This window comes from Corvus hawaiiensis, chromosome 21 (assembly GCF_020740725.1).
Source record: "Corvus hawaiiensis isolate bCorHaw1 chromosome 21, bCorHaw1.pri.cur, whole genome shotgun sequence".
In the NCBI taxonomy this organism is placed as follows: Eukaryota; Metazoa; Chordata; class Aves; order Passeriformes; family Corvidae; genus Corvus; species Corvus hawaiiensis.
In genome coordinates this window covers 5637709-5658723 of record NC_063233.1, presented here as the reverse complement: position 1 = coordinate 5658723, position 21015 = coordinate 5637709, and the positions used below count along the sequence as shown (strand labels likewise).

At 53.4% G+C, this 21015-nt stretch overlaps 3 protein-coding genes and 1 long non-coding RNA gene across 6 annotated transcripts; 2 read left to right on the top strand and 2 right to left on the bottom strand.

Annotated features, from left to right (window-relative positions):
* Positions 1 to 468: 468 nt before the first annotated feature.
* Positions 469 to 2891, top strand: ENDOG (endonuclease G). Its single transcript, XM_048325724.1, has 3 exons — positions 469 to 975; positions 1443 to 1552; positions 2186 to 2891. Exons 1-3 carry the CDS (start codon positions 484 to 486, stop codon positions 2466 to 2468), a joined length of 885 nt encoding a protein of 294 aa, XP_048181681.1. The 5' UTR covers positions 469 to 483; the 3' UTR covers positions 2469 to 2891.
* A 369-nt stretch (positions 2892 to 3260) lies between these two features.
* Positions 3261 to 8638, bottom strand: SPOUT1 (SPOUT domain containing methyltransferase 1). The gene is made up of 12 exons (XM_048325718.1): positions 7995 to 8638; positions 7876 to 7918; positions 7677 to 7796; positions 7199 to 7358; positions 6250 to 6339; positions 6090 to 6139; positions 5798 to 5928; positions 5330 to 5402; positions 4842 to 4940; positions 4131 to 4233; positions 3731 to 3878; positions 3261 to 3625 (listed from the first exon to the last, which is right to left on the bottom strand). The coding sequence occupies exons 1-12, from the start codon at positions 8550 to 8552 to the stop codon at positions 3551 to 3553; spliced, it is 1650 nt and encodes a 549-aa protein (XP_048181675.1). The 5' UTR covers positions 8553 to 8638; the 3' UTR covers positions 3261 to 3550.
* A 223-nt stretch (positions 8639 to 8861) lies between these two features.
* On the bottom strand, positions 8862 to 19086 carry KYAT1 (kynurenine aminotransferase 1). 3 transcript variants are annotated; one of them, XM_048325719.1, is made up of 14 exons: positions 18950 to 19086; positions 17276 to 17397; positions 14999 to 15057; positions 13897 to 14047; positions 13454 to 13603; positions 13055 to 13141; positions 12817 to 12945; positions 12373 to 12493; positions 11675 to 11751; positions 11363 to 11452; positions 10847 to 11033; positions 10577 to 10653; positions 10312 to 10398; positions 8862 to 9893 (listed from the first exon to the last, which is right to left on the bottom strand). In XM_048325719.1, exons 2-14 carry the CDS (start codon positions 17357 to 17359, stop codon positions 9825 to 9827), a joined length of 1368 nt encoding a protein of 455 aa, XP_048181676.1. In that variant the 5' UTR covers positions 17360 to 17397; positions 18950 to 19086; the 3' UTR covers positions 8862 to 9824. The 3 variants fall into 3 exon arrangements, with proteins under 3 accessions (XP_048181676.1, XP_048181678.1, XP_048181679.1); XM_048325721.1 differs by lacking the exon at positions 18950 to 19086 and adding an exon at positions 18714 to 18929; XM_048325722.1 differs by lacking the exons at positions 13897 to 14047; positions 18950 to 19086 and having other exon boundaries at positions 17276 to 17308.
* On the top strand, positions 16558 to 20651 carry LOC125336746. Its single transcript, XR_007207840.1, has 2 exons — positions 16558 to 17771; positions 19680 to 20651. It is a non-coding gene; the product is annotated as an uncharacterized LOC125336746 (long non-coding RNA).
* Positions 20652 to 21015: the final 364 nt, after the last annotated feature.

Here is a 21015-nt window from a genome sequence, read left to right as displayed (position 1 = left end):
GGAGTTGGGGCTGCTCCAGGTTCCAGCTGCAGTGTCCATAGGTGTGAGAGCAGCACAGCGAGCTGCGGAGAGCCCTGGAGAACCAGCCTGGCTCTTCCACCGCCATCTCCTTTCGGCGATGGTTTTGCTTTGCCTTCCCCCGGTGCGGGAGCTGTGCCTTTTCCCCAGGAATACCTCGCACCGGTGCCACCGCACCTGCGAGCGCTCTCGGTGGCGGTGGGAGCGCGCGTCCCCCCGCCTCGCTGACCGCTCTGTCCTTCTGCCCCGTGTCCCGAGCCGCCCTCTCGGCCGCGGGGCCGCTCCGGTCCCGCCGTTCCCGAGGGAGCGATCCCCGCTCCCGGTGCGGCCCGGGATCGCGGTGTGCCCGCCGCTCGCCCTGTGCGCGCTCTCCCTTAAAGCGGCGATGCCGCCGGAGCAGCGCGCCCGCCTGAGGCTCAGCCGCGGCCCGTTTAAGGCCGTGCCGGGCCCCACGGTCGCACGGCCATGCTGCGGGCCCGGTGGGTGCTGCCGCTGGGGGTGGGCGCGGGGCTGGGGGCGGCTCTGGGCCGCCGGGAGCACCGGGACCAAGGCGATGCGGCCGAGGGGCTGCTGGCCCGCTTGCCCGTGCTGCCCGCCGTGGCAGCGGCCAGCCTGCCCGCGCCGCCGGGCTCGGGGCGCACCGAGCTGAGCAAGTACGGGCTGCCCGGGTTGGCGCAGCTGCGGAGCCGCGAGTCCTACGTGCTGTGCTACGACCCGCGGAGCCGCAGCGCGCTCTGGGTCATCGAGCAGCTCAACCGGGACACGCTCAGCGGCGCTTCGGACCGCGCCGCCTGCGACTTCCAGGAGGACGACTCGGTGCACGAGTATCACCGCGCCACCAACGCCGACTACCGCGGCAGCGGCTTCGACCGCGGGCACCTGGCCGCCGCCGCCAACCACAGGTGGAGCCAGAAGGCCATGCGGGACACGTTCTACCTGAGCAACATCGCCCCGCAGGTACGGCTCGAGGCCTGCGGGGAAGCCGGAGCTGCCCGCCTTCAAGGGCAGACGCTGCTCCCTGCGGGAAACCACCTGGGAGCGTCGCTGTGTTTGTGCCTGCAGCAGTTCAGGCAGAGAGGGGCCAAAGTCAGTCGGAGGTGCTGATTCCTCCTGAATTTGACAACAGAAATCCTGCAAATGCACCGCCTGTATGTGTCTCTCATACCATGAAAGAGACCCCGTTCAGTGCAGCTCCTGTCAGGAGCAGGTAGACAAACACTTGGAAAAAAATTGTGGCCTGAGGCAATGGGTTCCGTCCTGGGCATACAAACCAGGCCATCACAGGTCCCAAAGCAGAGGTGATAGTGGAGATCTTGTGTGGAAAGTGCTTGGGGCTCTGTGAGATGTGTTACAGAAAAGGCAGGTGGTGTTACTCTGAACAGTGAGGGAATACCCCAGCAACTGACTACTGGTTGTTTTTCTAGAATCCTCATTTAAACCAGAATGCCTGGAATAACCTTGAGAAGTACTGCAGAAGCTTGGCAAAAAACAACAGGAATGTCTATGTCTGCACAGGACCCCTCTTCCTGCCCAGGTAAACACGAGGGCTGAGCTGGACTGGCACCCAAAAGATGTGTTGTGCTGGCAAAGGAAAACAGGCTGAGGTGCTCCCAGACAGGAGAGATCTGCTAAGGGCCCTCTCAGTAGGTAAGACCAGCTGAGCATAGAGGTTCTGTGGAAAGGTACCTTCTTAGGATTAGTTTATGTATTTCCCATCCAGATGGTTATTTCATGAGTAAAGTGGGTTTCTTGAGCTACAGCATAACCAGGTTGTTTTTGTTTGCAGTCCTTAACAATTTAGTAGATAGGAGATTACCAAATTAGACTGCAAACCCCATCCCTGCAGAATAAAGCTTTCAGGTTCAATGTCATGGACTACTTTTCCACTTAAGGACATGACTTCATTTTCAAAGATCGCCATGTAGCAGCTCTGTCTCATGTTGAGATCTCTTCAGCAGCAGGAAATAGTTTGGTAAGCAGGGAGGGGATTTGGGAGCAGCCCCAATGCACCCTGTCACATAGCCTCTGCTCCAGCCATGTTTTACAGCTCTGCTGCAGGAGCAGAGCTGCTGCCTGCTGTGGGCGGGGGCTCAGGGGGTGTTGGAGGACTGAGGGGGTAGAGTGACACCAAACTAGGAGATAACCTGGGATGTTGCTGTTGGTGCAGGATGGAGGCCGATGGGAAGATGTATGTGAAGTACCAGGTGATTGGGAAGAACAATGTGGCTGTCCCCACCCATTTCTTCAAGGTGCTCATCTTGGAAAAGGAGAGTGGGGAGATTGAGTTGCGCTCCTACGTTATGCCCAATAGCCCTGTGGATGATAAAATCCCCCTGGAACGGTTCCTGGTTCCCATCGAGAGCATTGAGCGAGCCTCAGGGCTCCTCTTTGTCCCAAACATCCTCAAGAGAACAAGCAACTTGAAAGCCATCACAGCTGGAAAGCACTGAACCCTGACTAGACAAATCCAGGTAACCCCTGGCAAGGGACTGGCAGTCACCTGCAGAATCACAGTTCCTTGTGCAGTTGCAAATGTGGAAATTAAGAATTAAACGTGTGCTTTTCTCTGCCCTCCCCCTTGTGGTGTCTGAAACACAGACACACAACGGAGTCTCCAGGGGGGTCCTGCAGGAGCCTCAGGGCCACCTGACACTGTAGCAACTCTCTAGGGTTTGCCCCTAATCCTCTGCTGCCTTGGAGTTGTGTGAGGCTCATGCAGGCATAAAGTGAAGTCACTGTTGCTGTTTAGCAGGGAAGGAGAGGAGCAAGATGGGTGCTACGGGAGAAGTTCCTGCCTTCCTGTGGCCAAAGAATTGTATGATGTTTTCTTTCAGAAGATGGTTTTAGCAGTAAAGCTTTGAGCACACACAGTATTGGTTGGTTGTTTCTTATCTGCTCTCACCAAAGCTCTAAGTATCTCAGCAGGAGGAAGGGAGGATGGAGCCAACTTTTCCAGCTGCTTTCCTGTCTGAGCTCACTGTAGGCAGAGCTTAAAGCATCACAGATGGAGACAAACTGTAATGAGATGATGTGTTTTAGTGCTGAGGGCCAGCTGAAGCTCCAGCCCTTCCTGCTGTTGGGAGGGATGAAGCCTCGAAGAGGGGCTGGGGGAAGTCAGGCTGAGGCAGGAACAGGTTCTTGACATAAGGATTAAGTTCTGACTTTCTTTCAGTCTGAAGGCCACATCGCTCCAGAGGCACCAACTGTGCCTAGAACAAGACACACCTGGAGTTCACAGCAACTGAGGTTCCATACTGCTTTATTCCCACCCCAAATGTCTGAGCTGCTGAGACCAAGTCTGTTGTCCAGCTTGTCCCAGCTGCTGGGAAGCAGCAACCAGTGCTTGGCTGGACCATGCAGGCAGGAGGGCACAGACTTGCTGCTCCCAGCAGCAGTGAATGCCTGGTTGGGCAGTGCTGCCAGCTTCAGTCACACTGTGCCTTGGTCCCACCAGGCTCCTGGAGTGACTTGCCCAGCACCCTACATTTGAAGAGCTGCCTCCCCAAGGGCAAGGTCAGTGTTTTCCCTTCCCTCAGCTGTCTCTGGGTGTCTTCACAGCCTCCTCAATGTGGGGTCTCAGCGCAGACAGAGAGATCAGCAGTGCTTCCTGCAGCAAAGCCAAGCCAGTCAGACCACACCTGGGCCTTGTGTGTCACTGCCACAGGCAGACACCCAGCACTGCCCTGTGCACACCCAGCACCATCAGCCCTACCTCTGTCCGGATGGTTCTGCTGCCTTGGCTGGGACACGTGTTCAGGTAGAAGTCAAACAAGACACTTGGGTCAGTGACCTCCAGGTTTGGGTCCACATCAACCCCAGCTTCCAAGCCTTCAAGGCCTCCAAATACAACAAGGGCATGCCTGGGGAGAGCACAAGGACAGGGTTGAGAGGGAGACTGTCTAGGTCTGTGTCCAGGCTCCTGTGTGCTGCTGAAGCATGGAGCTGTGTCCCTACCAGAGCCCCACTGCACTTGGCCAATGTGACAGTCCCTGCTACCAACTCCAGAGAAACAGGGAAAGAACTGGCCTTGTCCTGGGGTATTTCCCCTGCTCTGCTGCCTGCAACAGCCTCACTGGGAGCTCTGAGTGGGGCCAAGCAGGCAGGACACAAACCTGAAGGAGGGGAGAGTGACCTGGTCCACGGAGCTGCCCCGCTCTGAGGTCCCAATAGAGAGATCGTAGCCTTCCTTGAACGGGCACTCAGAAAAGACAGCACCTGGAAAACAGAGTTTGGGGTTACTACTGCCATTCCTCACCCCTGTGCCTTCTGGACAGGCTAAAACACTCCATGGTTGAGTGGTGGCAGCAGAAGGAGTTGCTTTCAGTGCCACAAGTGTATCTGGAGACAGAATGATTCCTCTTTCCCACATAATTCCCTTGCTGCAAGTCTCCCACACCCTTTTCCTCAAAGCTCAAGATAGGTGCCAGGAAACCACCTCCTAATAGCTTACAGTCTTCCTACGAGGTCCAATCAACCAGAAGACAGGAAAAGAATTTTCCAGGGCTCTTGAACTCAAATGCCACTGGCGGCTCTGATGTGAATGAGTGGGATGTAGTTATCATGGAAATGGAGAAGAGCGCCAACTCATCTCTTGCTGCTGTGCAGCCATTTGGAGCAATGGGTGAGTGGAGGTACAGGGCAGAGTCCTGGAGGGTGACTGCAGTGATTCATGCCTCGCTTCAGCCCTAAAATTTGACTGCCACATGGCTGCTGGCTGCGTGTGTAAGCTGCCCGTCAGACACAGAGATTTCTAGGAAAGAGCTGTGTGCAGCCAGTAGGCCTGAGACTGGAAGCCCAGGCAGAGAATCCCAGCAGATACTCACTCAAGCAGGAGGCCAGGCGGACGCTGTAACCCCAGTACAAGCCTGAGACTGTCCGAGGGTGGTGCGAGGACACCACGGTGCCTTTGCGCGCTTTGGCTTCTGAAAGAAAGCAGAGAGGTTTAACAGCCCCTGTGCTCTGGTGAGATTTGACCAGCCACAGACAGCTCCGTGTTCTCCAGGAACAGGGCACTGACTTGGTGTGCAACATCACCCTCCCTTTTTCCAGAATGTGAAAAAGTATTCTGGAAATTCTGTGACTTCTGGAAAGCATGTGTGAGTGTGTTTGGGCTGTTTACTGCTGGTCAAAGAGCTGCCAGTTCTTTCCAGTTCTTTCATGCCATCAAGAGAGGCATGGTAAGGGTGTCATTAAATTTGTGTGTGAAGTGAAGGGAACATGCAGAGCTGCTGGGTACATTCAAACCTGTCATATGGAAGGACCTGCTCCTGCAGGACTGAAGTTTACAGATGCTACTGGAGCCATGGATTACCTGGATTCTGGGGCTCCTCCAGGCGCACGGTGACTCGCAGACCGGGGTTCAGCTGTCTGTCAATCTGCACCTCCTGCAGTGACAGTCACCATCAGCACCAGAGATTCTGGAAGGGCTGGGGAAGGCAGGGAAGGAAGGGAATCCTTTGAGGAAGTGGGGGTCTATTCTGGCCTGGAGCTGGAATGAGGAGCTCTGTGGCTCAGGGGCTTGGTCATTAGTCTGAAGCTTATTTTGCTACTCAAAGGTTCAGCTGCAGCAGTAAAGCAATTATGTGCTGGAATGGGCAGGGCATGCCAGGGGCTTGGGAAGCCACAAACACTGCAAAATCAGAAGGAACAAGACAGCAACAGCCTTAAACCCCCACTGGCCCACTGCAGCCTTCAGAAACCCAGCAGTGCCCACCCTGCCTGCTTCAAATCTGCCAGAGAGACAAGGGAAATTGTTGGAGCATCTATGGGTAACACACACCTTCCTCATCCCACAGTTAACAAAAGAGCCTCTGCCTGGCTTCGTTGGCCGGTCCAGCACAATGCCCTCCCGGTACTCCGAGTCCTCGTCCACCCGCATGTGGTGGGGGCTGTCCAGGGGGTTGAGCAGCCCTAGAACAGCACAGAGCAAAGAGGTGCTGAGGGGAAAACATAGGTGCAGGTGTTGCCATGCTCCTTCCCTCTCAGATCCAGCAGTGAAGTGGGGAAAAGTCCTGGTTGTCCCACACATAACGAGCCAGAGCTCAGGAAGGAGAGAGACAACTGGATCTTACCTGCAAACTGCAGATCCTCATGTTTTGGAAAAAAGGATTTCCTCAAGTACCTGTTGCCAGAGAAAGGTGAAATGTGAAAAAGTATTTTTATGGAATCTGTATTTCAATTCTAGCCCTGTTCTGACTCAAAGCAGCTGAGTATAGAGAAAAGCAAACTTACTGAGGGCACTCCAAGTACTGCAGGATCCGAGCCAGCTGCACACAAGCCTTGCCTTTCCTCCCAATTCCTTCAAAATCCCCTTCCACACTCCTGAAAATGAAAGCAAGCAGCTTGTGAACTTGCCATGAGATTGGTCAGGTCTCCAGAAGACCAAGCCTTGCTTCTTAACCTGACAATAGCAGCACATCCCTCCAGTCTAACCCTTGTAAAAGGGCTGCTCCAGAGGCAGTCTGTTAACAAATCATCCTTGGAACTATCTCCATAAGCCAAGTATCTTTTTCAGTTTTGTTTTTTGGTCTTTATGTATTAATGTGACCTGGCAGGTGGATGCTACTGAGCTGGATGCTGCAGGATTGCATGGCTTGGCCAGTTAACTCAGGTACAGGTCCAAGTGAAAAACTGAAGGATAGGAAAGCATCTTCTGTAAGGATACAGGAGTGTCCTGTCCCTCCACAGCAAGGTTTAAGGGTACAGGAGAACTTGGCCTCCTGTTGCTTTGTCAACCCCATGCTGGGATAAATGATCCGAGCTGCCAGGGCAGTTAAGTCAACATCTTTTTCCCTGTGGTACAGTGGTCCCCATAATCCTGGCACTGGGGAGAGGTACATGCAGTTTGTTCCTGGCTTTAGCTTAATAAAAGAGTGAAGGAACAGAAAGCTGAGAGGAAATACTGTGCAGAACAAGATAGCTCTTCCTTCAGAGAATCACAGAATGACCTGGGTTGGAAGGGAACTTAAAAAATCATCTTGTTCCACCCCCTGCCACGCAGGGACACCTTCCACTATCCCAGGTTGCTCCAAGCCCCGTCCAACCTGGCCTTGGACACTTCCAGGGACGGTGCAGCCACAGCTTCTCTGGGCACCCTGTGCCAAGGCCTCACTGCCCCCACAGGGAGGAATTCCTTCCTAAAATCTAATCTAAGCATGCTCTCCTTCAGTCTTATCCATACTTCACATCCTCTCCATGCTCGTCGAAGACCACGATCTCATCCACGCAGAAGATGGCGCAGGCCCGGGCGATCTGTCCCGCCAGGTACGTGCGCAGCTCCAGGGACTGCGCGTTGTTCAGGATGGAGCCGGGCAGAGCCACGCTCAGTGTGTGGTGACGGCCTGGGGAGCAGAGACATGAGAGAGAGCCGCGGCCTCATAGCTGATGTACAGCGTCACATTTACTGCTTCAGCTGCACTCGTGGTGGGGGAAAAGCAACCCCTGTTTCTTAGATTTAATCACAGGTTTTCTCTTAAAGAAAGATCTCTCATGCAGTGATTGCTGCACCATGTTCGTGCCTGTTTGGGCATGTGGACCGATCCATATCGGATCGATGAAGTAACACCTTTCCTACCGACAGTAACACTGACTGCCTTTTAACAGCCAGGTTTTCTAGCACCTTCCCCCCAGGTCTCCCCACCGAGTCACAGCGGCATCACCTCTGTCTTCCTTCTGCTCCTTCTGCTTCTGGGCTTCTTGTTCTGCCAGCTCCCGCATCCGCTGTTTCTCCAGTTTCTTTAGCAGCTTCACTTCCTTCCATTTCTTCTTCTCTGCTTTCCCTGGGACGGAGAACAGCGCCTGGCGTTAAACACCGCGCAGTGACCGCCCCAGCCCCCGCGTGTGCCCGGCCTTCCTTACTCTCCTGCTTCCAGCGCCGCCAGTCCACCTTCCTGTCCTCAACCTGCGGGGGACAGCGCGCGTTACCGCCGGGCTCCCCTCAGAGCCGGACCCGAGGCACCCCCGGGCCCGCCGCCCACCTGCGCGCCCTTGCACCGCTTCCCCACGCCGCTCTCCGCGCCCGCCATCTTCCCCGCGCCGCGGCCGCGCCCCGCGCTGCTGATTGGCCGGAGGGCGCGAGCGCCGCCCGCGGGGGGGAGCAGCCCCCGGTCAGGCGCTCGGCGCTCTGCGCTCCGGTCGCTCGGTGCTCTGCGCTCGGTGCTCTGCGCTCCGGTCGCTTCGTGCTCTGCGCTCTGCGCTCCGGTCGCTCGGTGCTCGGTGCTCTGCGCTCCGGTCGCTCGGTGCTCGGCGCTCCGGTCGCTCGGTGCTCGGTGCTCTGTGCTCCGTGCTCTGCGCTCCGGTCGCTCGGTGCTCTGCGCTCGGTGCTCTGCGCTCCGGTCGCTCCGTGCTCGGTGCTCGGTGCTCTGCGCTCCGGTCGCTCCGTGCTCGGTGCTCTGCGCTCTGCGCTCCGGTCGCTCTGCGCTCCGGTCGCTCGGTGCTCTGCGCTCCGGTCGCTCGGTGCTCGGTGCTCTGCGCTCCGGTCGCTCGGCTCTCTCTCCGTTCCGGCAATTGCGAGTCTCGCCGTGTTTGGCACACATATATCGGTGCAAAAGCGCTTTCAGCAGCGCCCTCACCCACCCAGACTGTGCAAGCAGGTGAGGTGGGACACCAGGGAAGGCAGGTGGGGGTTTGCCTCCTTCCCTCTCTCCCTCCTTCCTGCTGGCACATGCAGCTCTGCCTCCAAGGGGATTGGTACCGCCAGATGCAGCCCAATGTGGAAAACCTGCAGAGGTCTCCCCACCAGCCTGAGACAAGCAGCCACTGCCTCAGGATCCAGCACAGGTGAGGCAGCTCTCAAGGAGAGCTCCATCAGTCCTGCAGTCATTACAGAGACAGTTACTCTTCCATGATTGCAGTAAATCCACTTTAATAATTTAACTGCTACAAATACTCATCACAGTCTGTTGCATTGACTCCCACATGGTTGATGATGGTGGTTTACACTCTTATCCAGGCTGAAATCGACACTGATGCAAGAATTACCTCTTCAGCACCGCTCATGTTACCCCACCAGCCCAGTGGATGGGAGGTTCTGGTGGTCACCCACAGCAGGAGCAGCCAAGGCTACGGTGCCTGTCCTCCCCTGCCACTGTGTGCACTTGTCAAAGGCCTGAAGGTTTTGCTCTGCAGCTGGGACAATGCTGCCAAGCCCTGAAAAAGTCCCAAGAGTAATTTGGAAGGTTTGACAATAGCCAGGCTACTGGTGAAAGCCTGTTTCCTGGGGGGAAACCAATTGTGTGGTCATCTTCCCCAGAGATGCACAGAAAAAAATAGTGGGAAAATAGTTTATGATGGGAAGTGTAATTTCACTGGGTTTATTATAGTTAGGATCATAGAGTCACCTTACTGATGGCTGGTGATACTGTCCAGTCCTGTGGGAATGTGAGTGCCAGTGGAAATGCTGCCCTGAGTGGGGATGTGGAGCAAGACAAGCCATACTAATCCTCCAGCACAGCCTTAAAGGTAGGTCCTGAAACACCTTTTCAGAATTTGGTGGTGAGACAGACCCCAGGAGCCATCCTTACCTTGTGTGTTGCTGGACACATCCCAGAACTGATTAGCAGAGTCTTTACATGTAAGAAATGTCAAATACTGTCAGTGCACACAAAGTCTCACTTCTTGCAATCATTTCACAGTGACTGAAAGTGTCCCCCAGGCCCTGGGCCTGGAAAAACTTAACCATTTGTCTGACAGAAAATGTTGTTGAAAGCACAGAAGTAAGACCATATCAAAGTTTGTAGACAAGTGAAGAAGAAGAGCAGTCAGGGCAGATGAGGACCAAGGAGAGCCTGGTTCTCTCTCCAGTGTATTCAGGAGCTGGTTTTCTCCTGCTTCCATTTTTGCAATATGTCATTTGCTGCCTTCAGTGTAGCTTCCTCCTAAAAAATACCACAGGTTTGGTCAGTGGGTCTCAGCCAAATCCCATTTCCCTTCACTGCAGCCATTGTTGGTACAAAAGTCCTGTTCTCATTCCTGAGCATTGCAGGTTCAGTGTGAGACAGGCACAGCCACCTGTGGGACAGGCACAGCCACTGGGCAGCTAAAGGGACACCTAGAAAGTCCCTGCCTTGGCCAAGAAATGTAGGATGCTGATAGGACAAAGTTTAGGGTGGCCCTGGCACACCTGCTGCTCCAGCTCAGCTCGTGTGTCTGCAGGAGAGGTTGCTCCAGCTGCAATGCCATGATTGGGCTCCAATACCCAAAGCATCCTGCATTGCTTCTTGGCATTTCTCTCATTAAACCAGCCCTGATTATTACTCCCAACCTTGCCTTCCTTTGTGCTGCCATGTATCTCACCTTTGCAAAGCAGAACCGGATGAAATTGGTGTAGTTGTTCTTGTGGGCTTCGCTGTAGAAAGTGGAGAGCGGGATGGCAGCAAGTCCCTGGGAAGAGGAAGCATGTAGAGCAGAGGTTTCTGCTCTGGGGCTGGCCTGCAGCCTGCTGTGTCCCAGTGTGGGTGAACTCCACACCCCCCAACCATGAGCTTGGGTGGGCACAGCCAGCACAGTGGGTACAAACCCACCCAGGGCAAAGGCAGCAGGAAGAGCCAGACCCATTTACCTTGTTCTTGACCATCCACTTTGCAAATCTGTAGTCGTAGGGCTCATCTGAGTTGGGGACTTCGGGGACATCAGATTCTGGAGGGGAAGCGCAGCAGGACAGAGGCTGGGGCAGCTGCCAGGTGCCTTAGCTGAGTCCCAAACCCACATCCTTGCAGCTTGGATGGAGAACATGCAGTCCATCCCTGCTTTGATGATGATTTATGCAGGTTCCTGTCCCTCCCAGTACTACCACACCCAGCCCACCTGGGCAGGACTGCAGGTGACTCACTGAACTGGGAGATGTCTGCCACCAGGAAGTAGGTGCCCTCAGGGATGATGGGTTTCATCCCCACACCATCCAGGCTCTGGACCAGCCAGTCTCTCTTCTGCTGCAGCTCCTTGGGCAGCTGGACAAAGTAGCTCTCTGGTTTTCCATAGAGCATGAGCTCCCTCTGGAAACCCTGAGCCACAGCCTCCTGTAAGGAGAGAGGAGCCAGTGCCCAGTGGGAAGATGGTCAGGGGTTTCTTGGGAACTGAAGTTCCTGCAATTCACAGAGCTCTCTGCCTCCAGCCCCTCCAAACTGCCCCTTAGATTTGTCAATGCACGATAAGGAATATACCCCAGGCAGGCTGGACACTCCCCTTTCTCCCTGATACGGGGCAACTGTAGACAGAGAGGAAGGAGCCTCTCCAGGGAAAATCACTTGTGTGTGCCTTTCAGGTCAGCTGTGAGCAAGAGGACCATCTCTTACCCCTGCTCTGGGGGTTTGGGAATTGCAGGGCCAGGTGCAGGGAGCTGCCTTACCTGAGCAATTGTGGCACAGTGGTACACTGAGTTCTGGTGCACGGTACGGAGGTGCTGCAGCAGCCCGTTGGGTCCCACAACCCAGCCCACCTGTGGCCAGGAGAGGAGGAGGAAGGTGGTGAGTCTCTGGGTACCTGCTCAGGCTCCCCTTTCTTTGCTTGTGCTGGTTTCATTGTATTTTCCAGACAGAACTTCTATAAAGCACCTTCGGTACTTTCAGACCCTGAGGCTCAAAGCTGAGCATGGCCACAGTGTCCCTGGTGCTGTGCTATGGCAAAGGGGCAGGGATGGGGACAGAACGAGGTGCCTCACCTTCCATCCAGTGGCACTGAAGGTCTTCCCAGCACTCCCGATGATCACCGTGCGGTCCCACATCCCTTGTAAGCTGGCTGGCAATGAAAGGAGAGAAATCCCAATGGCAGAGCTCAGCATGCTCCTTTCTGGGCTGCATTAATGGCACGTGGGAGCTCTCTGCCCACTATAATCCATGGTGATCTCTTGTGTTCACAGCACATCTTTCACCTGGATGAGCCTCAAAGCACATCCCAAGCAGGCAGCCAGGTTTCTCAAGAGGATCTTCTTTTAATTAAACATTTTCACAGGCATGTACTCAGCCCCAGGGGCTCCCGCAGATGCCAAGCACCATCACCCTGCATCAAGGTGATGGCATGTTACTGCAACTGGAAGAACAGGCTAAAATCGTGTTGAAATGTATTTCCTGAAACTATAGACACTCAGAAAACTGTGGCTTTACAAAGCATGGGAAAACCATCAGTTTCGCTGGAGCCAAGGGGCTTTTTGTTCTAGATCTCCTCTCTGACTGCTCTGAAGTCAGGGCTTCTGTTTAGGACCTGGTTTGGAGGTTGAGATTGAAGCACAACAACACACTTCCAGTGGGGATTCATGCCTAGTACAGCTGTGCATGCAGGCAGCCCCTGGGATTTCCAGCGGGTGCCAATGAAATCCCCATTCCCGGCCCCGAGCAGCCCCCAGCCCGGCCCTGCCTGTACCGATGCGGATGTGCTGCTTCCCGTCGTAGACCAGCCACTCGTACACCTCGTCGCTGATGCACAGCACGTCGTGCTTCACACACAGCTCTGCAATCAGCCCCAGCTCCCCACGGCTGAACACCTGCAGCAGGCACAGAGTGCAGCACAGATACAGCATGGGCATTTCTGAGCCCCTGCCTGTCCCTGCTTGTCCCTGAAGGTTGTGTATCCTCCTGGCACCATCTCCCATGCCAGGGTGGGCAGGAGCTGGCTGCAGTGGTCTAAGAGGGCAAAAGCACTGCTGGCACAAAAGGCTTAAAAACACCAGGCGACTGAGCACAGCGTGTGGTGCCCCCACAACACCCACTTCCCTCGTGTGCAAGGAAAGTTGAGTCACTGCTGCACTGCAAATGTGGCTGCAGCACCCCAGCAGCTTCCAGGGCCCAGTATGGCCAGCGGTGTTACCTTGCCCAGAGGGTTGTTGGGTGAGTTCAGGACAATGGCTTTTGTCCGTTCACTGAATTTAGAAGCCAGTTCAGCTGGGTCCAGCTGCCAGTCTGCACTAGACATCAATTTTCCATCTTTTGGAGGATTCTAGAGAGAACACAGGGGAATCTTGATTTGCTTTGCTACCTCTGCACTTTCCTTACCACTCACCTCCTTGCTGACTGTGCTGTGACTCTTCCCTTCTCCACCCACTCACCGGTCTCAAAGGGACAAACACAGGTGTCCCACCAGCCATTTTCACCATTGGCTCATAGCAGTCGAAGAAGGGCTCAATGATTATCACCTGGAAGAAAGGGACATGTCAGCATCCTCCTGGTCCTGCTCAGACCTTCCCTGAGGAGTGCAGAGAGCAATGGGAGGGATAGGACATTTTAATCCCTTAATTACTGTAATGGAGAACCTGCATTGCCTGTGGGGAGTGTCAGGAAGGACACCACCACTCAGGACAAAGGGTCGTTTTGCTTTATGCAGAAATGAAGCAGTGCTCTGCAGCAGATTTCTTCCTTTGGAAGTTCAAGTACTGCAGAATGGGGATAAAACTGGTTTTGCTTTGGAAAAGGACAATGAAAACCAGCCTGCTTAAATCTTGGCTTACCTCATCACCTTCATCCACTAAAGCCTGGAAGCAGCAGAACAGGGCCTGGTATGCCCCCACAGTCACCATCACATTGGTCATAGGATCCACGTCTCGTCCAAGCAGCTTCTCGAAAAACTGGGCTAGGACCTTCACCAGAGGTGGGTGGCCCTGTGGGGTGAGAGGAGGGTGGGAACTGAGTTGCAGAAGACTCCTAAACCAAGGACAAACCCCTGGAAGGGGGCTGGGAAGCCAAGAGCCCTGTGAGACATCTTCCAGCCCAGCTGCTTCAAACATCCCAGTAAAGCAGGGAGTTACAGCCCTGGGAACAGTGGGCATGGGTTGAGGCTGGATGTGTTTTGCCTCATGTTTTTTTCCATTTATTGCTGCCTGATGAGCTCTGAAGCAGTCAGGGCTGATGGATGTGAAGGGGTAGTGCTGGGGAGGGAGATCTGTCCACGCACAAAGGCACGGGTGTACTGGTGCAGCATGTGGTTCCCCCCGCCGAGGGCTCTCGTGAATGCCTCTGTCAGAAAGTCTGGTGCAGGGAAGTCGGGGAAGCCCTGGCCCAGGTTCACCTTGGAGTAGGTAGCAGCCAGTTTTACAAACTCCACCCTGGAGAGAAGGGAAAGAAAAGCACTTTCAGAGGGTCTGGGCAGTGTGCTGGCACTGGGTCTGCTCGCAGCATCCCTTTGGAAGGGAGTGGGGTTGGTGTCCCTCCTGCAGAGCCATCCTGCTGCTCACAGGCAGGCAGGACCAAGCACAGGTCATTTCAGACCTGTTGCAATTAAACCAAGGGTGATGAACTATTGCACTGGGGGAATGGTTTTAATTTATTCTCCCAGGAAACAGCTCCTGTGGTCAGTGTGTAGTCACAGCTGAAAGCCTGTGGTGTTTCTGATCACACTGGACTGAGCAGAAGGGGACTTGGAGGTTTTCAAGTTCATACCAGCTCTGCAAAATTTAGCAACTAGACACTGTGAAGGTCTCTGCAGAGGGCAAGGTGGGCTGAACTCCCTGCTCATCTCAAACCTAACAAGAGGAAGCTCACTGGCAGTTTGTAGCTTGAACCCAGGCACAGCACGGAACTTGGGGAAAGACCATTTAAATCTCTTCTTCCAACATGCAACTTTCCCAATGCCACATTGTGTCTGGCAGGATGGGAATGGCATTTGCAGCAGCCCTTCACCTGCCTCTCTGCTTGCAGTGCCCCAGGGTGAGCCTGGAGCAGGTGCCAGGCTGCAGCCAGTGTGCAGCAAACACTTGGCTTAGATTTGGGTGCCACTGGGATCATTTGGGTGGATGAGTCAGAGGGAGGGTGATGCTTCTGCCTGCCTGGTATTGCAAAATACCTGATACAGCATAAAGTGAGAGCAGCAGGTACAGAACTGACTCAGGGTAAAGTCTTCCAGGACAAACTTGTTCTGTTGTGCTTCCTGAACATATACAAAGCAGTCAAGGGAAACTTCTGCTCTGTGCTGTGTGGCTGCTGTGGTTTCCATCTGATTTTAGGATCCCTAAAACCACATCTACCACCTGGGTAAACCAGATATTATTTTAACTCACCAGATATTTTTATCTATTCCCTCCAGCCTCCGAGCTTGCACTGGCCTGGACATTTTTGCCTGCAGAGAGAAAGAAAGCGAGTTTGAAGCTTTTACTCATGAGGCCACAAAGGGGCTGTGGCCTCCCTAGGGAAGTTTTTCCCAACAGAAGGTGTGCCTTTCACTATTGTTTCATGGGCTGTTCCTGACTGACCTTAGAGCAGTAATGCTGTTGCAGTGGTTTCTGCTTTCACTTACAAGTTTCAACAAGAATTGGGAAAAGAGATGAACAAAAGAAGCTTTTGTACACTCACTAGGGAGGTGGCAATGCCTTAAACCTGTTGGGATTAGTCATGGGGTCAAGGTCAGCCAGGCTGTAACACTCAGGCCAAGGACCCCAGACCGTAGGCTTTTACCTGCCATAACCTCTCCATCTTCATGGGAAGGACCTTTTTACTCTACAAGCCATGAAATGGCCCCTTTTCCTAGAAGAACAAACTATTTTATTCCATGCTGCTCTATGAAATAGCAGAAGTAGATACTCTTCTGTCCCAATGAAGCGCTTGGTGAGGGGGGCTTGCTCTAGATGCTATAGAATGTGCAGGGTTTTGTATTTCAAGTTCATGTCAAACCCAAGAAGTAACTAGGTACAGGCAAGAGAGAGACCAGCCCAGAGGTCAGTGTGATGTACAGAGACACTGAGGTACCATGCTGTGAGTGGTTTGCAATTTCCATGTACATCATGGCTCAGAGGAGTGCAAAGAAAGACAGTAGGAAACATTGAATGCAAAACCCTCCTTCCAGATGGATAAGCATAGTGGGAGAAAGTTAGATATGCTTGATGGGGAATTCATCATGAAGATGATGGAAAGTGGCAGAGGCAGAGTTTAATAACTCAGCAGTGCAGGAAAAAGGTACCCAGACAGGGAAGGGGCTGGAAACTGGAGACAAATGATGCTCAGTGCACCATGAAGAGCCAGCGTGGGGGCATGAGGAGGGCAGCCCTAAAGCAATGAGTCAAGAAAACCATTGTCACCACAGCAAATAAAATACATTTGAACTGAAACAAGGAAGGCATATGAAAGCAGCTGAGGTGAGATGGAGAGCTGGGGTGTGAGGGGGTCTGTGCTCTGCTGTGCCAGGATGGTGGGGGGGGATACCAGGTAAGCCTCCTCCCAACACTCAGCTGCAGCAGGAACTCCCCACTTGCCTGCTCCCCTCTGCTGTTCCCACAGCACTGCACCTGAATTTGGGTAGTGCCCCAAGGATATTTTGTGCTGAGGTCCTTAGATTTTATACAGCTTCAGGCCTTACCGGGGATCTTTGCAAACACCCTGTTGAGGAGCCAGAGCCCTGTGCTTCAGAGGGCACCAGGTGGACTCTGGTCCACCGTGGTGCTAGGCAGGCAGCCAAGGGCAAGCAGAAGTCACTGGCTCCAGGGCAGCCTCTCTCCTCTCCCTCAGCCCAGCTTTGCTCTTTTTGCACAAGCTCATGGCTGTTACAGTCACAAGACCTGGTGCCTGAGCTGATTTGGGTGGGAGCAGAAGGATTTGTGGCCTGGGAAATAAAAGATAGCTGGAGGTGAAATATTAACAGCTCCAGTGCTGTTCTTGCAAGGTGAGGCTGCTGCAGGCCACAGGCCAGAGAATTTAACAGATGAACAAGTGTCATGGGGATTGGTGGGAAGAAGGTGCCTCAAGCCTTTAAATTCCCAGTTCTGAGGAAAGGCCTTGTCTGCTTCAGGAACAGAAATAACAAATATTTTCTTTTTCTGATGTCCCCTCCATCCCATCGTATCCCCAGCCTGCATGTGATGCTGCCATGGAGAGCAACACAGGCTCAGGACCATGCAGACCTCAAATCTGTTTCAGCCTGTTCTGGTCCCCAGACAGAAGGATGTGTTTCTCCAGGTGCAGTTTGCCTGGCAGCCACACAGGAGAGCTGAATGCCAATGCAGAAGACTTGGCATCCATGATCTTCCACCACTGACTCTGGTGTCTGTGCGTGACTGCCTTGCTCTGCATGTGAGATGCTGATATTTTCCAAGTACTTTACAAGCCAAGAGGCTATAGTAGAGACCATCAGATGAAGCAACCCCACAAACAAGGAGCCTTCTCCTCTATGAAGGATATCCCCTTGCTTATGAGGATCCTTTAAACACGCTCCCTGGAAATAAGCAGGCACAGAGGAAGTTGCACCAAAGTGGCTTTTCCTGACGTGCTCTGTCTGCTCTTGCTGCCAAGGTGAGTGGCCCTGGGCAGGCTGCCAGCCAGGAACAGTCCCACTGGGCATTCCATACCTCTCTGGAGCACGATCTATGTCCAATGCTGCTGTTCCTCTCCAGCAAGAAGTGACGCAGGGATGGTCCTGCTCTCCTGAGCATGCCACGGCTCCTGCTGTCTCACTCCTATAGGCACAGACCTGCAATTCCCCGGAGACAAAGGAGAGGGCTGAGACAACCGTTGAGGGCTCAAGGGTTAAAGAAAACGTGTACCTGGGATGGGGCAGGTCCAGACCCAAAGTGGAGGTTGTTCTGCCACAGAGAGGAAAAGGCAAAATAAGCTGCTTTGTGTGTTGTCACTGCAATGTCCAGCAGTGCTCGGGCTGTACTTTGTGCCCATGACACACAGAATCAGGATCACAAGGGCAACCATGACTTCTGCCTCCTCTCTCCCAATCCACGCTTCCCCCACTTTCCTCTGCCCCGAGGAGAGTGGTATGGACACCAGCAAGAGGGCATCCTCTGGGAATTTGGTACTCAGCATCAGCTCCCCATCCAGTGTCATTGATCCCAGGTAAGTCTTGCCTCTACCCTTCCTCCCTTGCAGCACCTTTACCTTCCTGGCCCATACGGAGAATCTCTGGCCTCTCAGCTGCTGCAGCTCTGATTTAGTCACAAGTTTTATTCCAATTAACGGGATGTCACCTTCTATCTCTAAAGTGATTTTGGTGATTATCTTTCCTTCAAGGCCCCAAACAAATTAATTTCTGTGCCTAAAATGCAGCCTCTTCCTTCGCCTCAGGTTTCTTCAACTATTCTAATATTTAAGCATCACTTAAACATTCAGTATTTAAGCTAAAATAAGTGACTCTTTTGTTAGGTACTTGAGATAAAAGCAATGAGGCTGGAGGATGCATGGACCTTTATTACGACCAGCCATGAATTAATTTACCCATGTGCCAAAAAAATTAATTAAAACAGGTTTGAAGCTGACCAGCCCACAGATAAGCTCTCAGTACTCCTGAGGACACTGTCCACGCTTACATGCAGGATGTGAGTCCCCAGTGTCTGCATTTTTTGTTATTTCTAAAATAAGTGCAAAGCAGCTGCCAGCTGAGACCAGTGGAGTTTTACATCTTTTTGCCAAGTGGGAAAAAATAGCACAACGTATGGAAAAATGGGAAGCCAGAGCATCATATTGCTCATGACTGTGAAATCTCCACCTTGTGCTCGCATGACACTGAGATGTGGGGGGACATTGCTTTGAGATGCAAAGCAAAGGAGTCCTGGAATGAGGGGACCTACCCTGCAGGGGACAGAATCAAAGTGTGGCAGTAAAAAAGGCTTTATCAGATAGCAGCAAACTACAGAGCTGTGTAAGAGCTCTGCACAGGGCTGGGGGCAGCACCAGGGAGCAGCCGACCGGGACACCACTCACTCTGGAAGGGTGCACTGGACTGAGCAGAGGATTTTGGAGGTGACAGCCGGAAGGTCACCTCGGGGACCGGTCACTCACCGCCTCCAGCCCGCGGGTCGCAGCCGTCTCCTCCATGCCGGTGCTCCCCAAGCCCCCCACTTGGCAGCTCGGGGGTGCACCCGGGAGGCTTTGGGGACACGGGTGTCCCTGGATGTGCCCCAGGAGGGGTGCAGGACCAGGGCGGGTGCAGGGCGAGAGCAGCAGCAGCGCCAGCAGGAGCTGACACTGGGGAAAAAGCAGCTGCCAGAGGGAGAGCGGGGACAAAACCAACTTACATCGAGCTGGGCCGCGCTGCTTTACGCTGCAAAGGTAGGCACAGCCGCCCAGGCTGCCCTGGCACGCATTCTGCTTTCTCTGCCCGAAAGGCTTCATCTGCGGCTGGGACTTCCTGGGAGGAGTCGCAGAGGCCGCAGGAAGGCAGGATTGGAGCTACAACGCTGGTGAGGAAAAGTGTACCGGGCAAGGCTCTGTGGGCTCCGAGGGCTTTGGCTGCCTGGGGAAGTATCCCAGCTTGTTGTTCGGGTGGAAGCTCATGCTGGCATAACTATAGCGGCATAATTTTTGTGGTTTGGCTGTAAATACTTTAGCACGGCAAGGGCAGGGAATTTCCTTTTGAGTGAAGCCTTCGGTCGTTTTGAAAAATGAATTTTTAAGTCAAAATCCTCCCAAAAATTTAATCCTGCAGACTTAATACAATTAGAGAAGGGATGTGATAACTGTAAGGTCCATCAGAGGGTAAAGGCCTCCTGCCACGACACAACCTAAAGCAGATCCTGCAGCACTGCCCGACCCCTGGGCTGTGGGTGGGCAGGGATAGCAGATTTCAGTGCGGGGATGCCGGAGCTGAACTCCCCATCAGTGTTTGAGAGCTGACAGTAGCTGCAGTGAGGTGTTGAGAGAAAATCGCCCTCTCTTACTCTTCTTTCTGTGACAGGGCTTTACCTGCACCGATGAGTCAGGTCGTGTAGGTCTCCTGAGTGAGTAATTTCTGTCTCCCTTTCACAGCAGGAAAAAGTGAGCCATGGGGAAAGGAAGCGGATGCATCTGCTATACCAGAGATTCCCAATCCCAAACCGACATCCCTCAGGCATCCCTGAGGTGATTAAGCAGGAGGGAATGTCTGTGCAGGGAGAAGAAAACTCTGGTTTCTAAATTTCTTTTGAACTCAAACACTGAAACAAACAGATGGAAAGAAAACTTGGTTCTGTAAGAATGTTCACATCACATCCTGAGCCATCGAATGGCTCAGTGGCATTTTTTCCTGTGTTTTCTTTGCCCTGTCCTCCACCAGCCTTGTGCCTTCCCTGGTTGTTGCTTGCCCCTGAACTGAGCTCGTTTGATTAGAAGTATTAGCAAAAAGCCAGTTTGGCAGAAGAGTGGCCAATTTTCTGTCGGGTCCCTGAGTTGAACTGGCTCAAGGAAAAAGAGATGTGGGCAGGGAGGAGCAGGGAGAAAAAGGGATGGACATAAGCCCTCACCTTCTCTGTCAGGATTTATACTTTATACTGGTCCAACAGTATCATGAAACTTCACCTCAATGCCCTCTTGAAATTCAGCAGAAATTTCTGGCTGAGGTCAGTGATGTAAAGGACACATCTGACCTTGTACTTTTTGCTGTAAAACTCAAGGAAAGTTACAATCCTCTTTTTCTTCAGGTCATTTTAATTTAATAAGTGTATCTGGACATGTACAATTCTTAATTAGCGTTGAGTTAAAAAAAAAAAAAATTAGCTGTTGCACTGGGCTGATAAGAGTCTACAGCACTGTGTCCTGGCACTGGGATCCCAGCTCCTCTGGTACAGGTCCTGTGCCTGTGCCTGCAGGAAGTTGCCAACACTTATAATATTCCTAGAAAGCCACAGACACACTTATTTTACTGTTACAGACATTACTGGTGTATACAAGTTAAAATTGGCTGCGCTTAACCACTCAGAACCGCTTCCTGTACACTAATAAAATTACAACGAATCTTTGAAACATGCTTTGTGAATTTAAAAAGAAATTATGCTGCCCAGTGTCTTCCATTGCGTCAGACAAGTAAAAAAAAAAAAAACCCCAATGAATCACTTTTTTCAGGCACCACAAAGTTCCCAGCAGCTGAAGGCGCTCGGCTCCGGCTGCAGATGGGGCAGCCCCTTTAATCCTGGCGCCATTTTGAGCGCTGCCCGGCAGCAAGATGGCGCCGCCGCCCTCACTGCCCCCCGTTCCCGCCCACTCCCCTACGGAGCGCGCCCTGCACAAAGATGGCGCCGCGCCGGTGCCGCCGTGCCCGCCCCCAAGATGGCGGCGGGACGGGGCGATGGTGGCAGTGCCGCCCGGGTGAGGTCAGATCCGGGGCGGG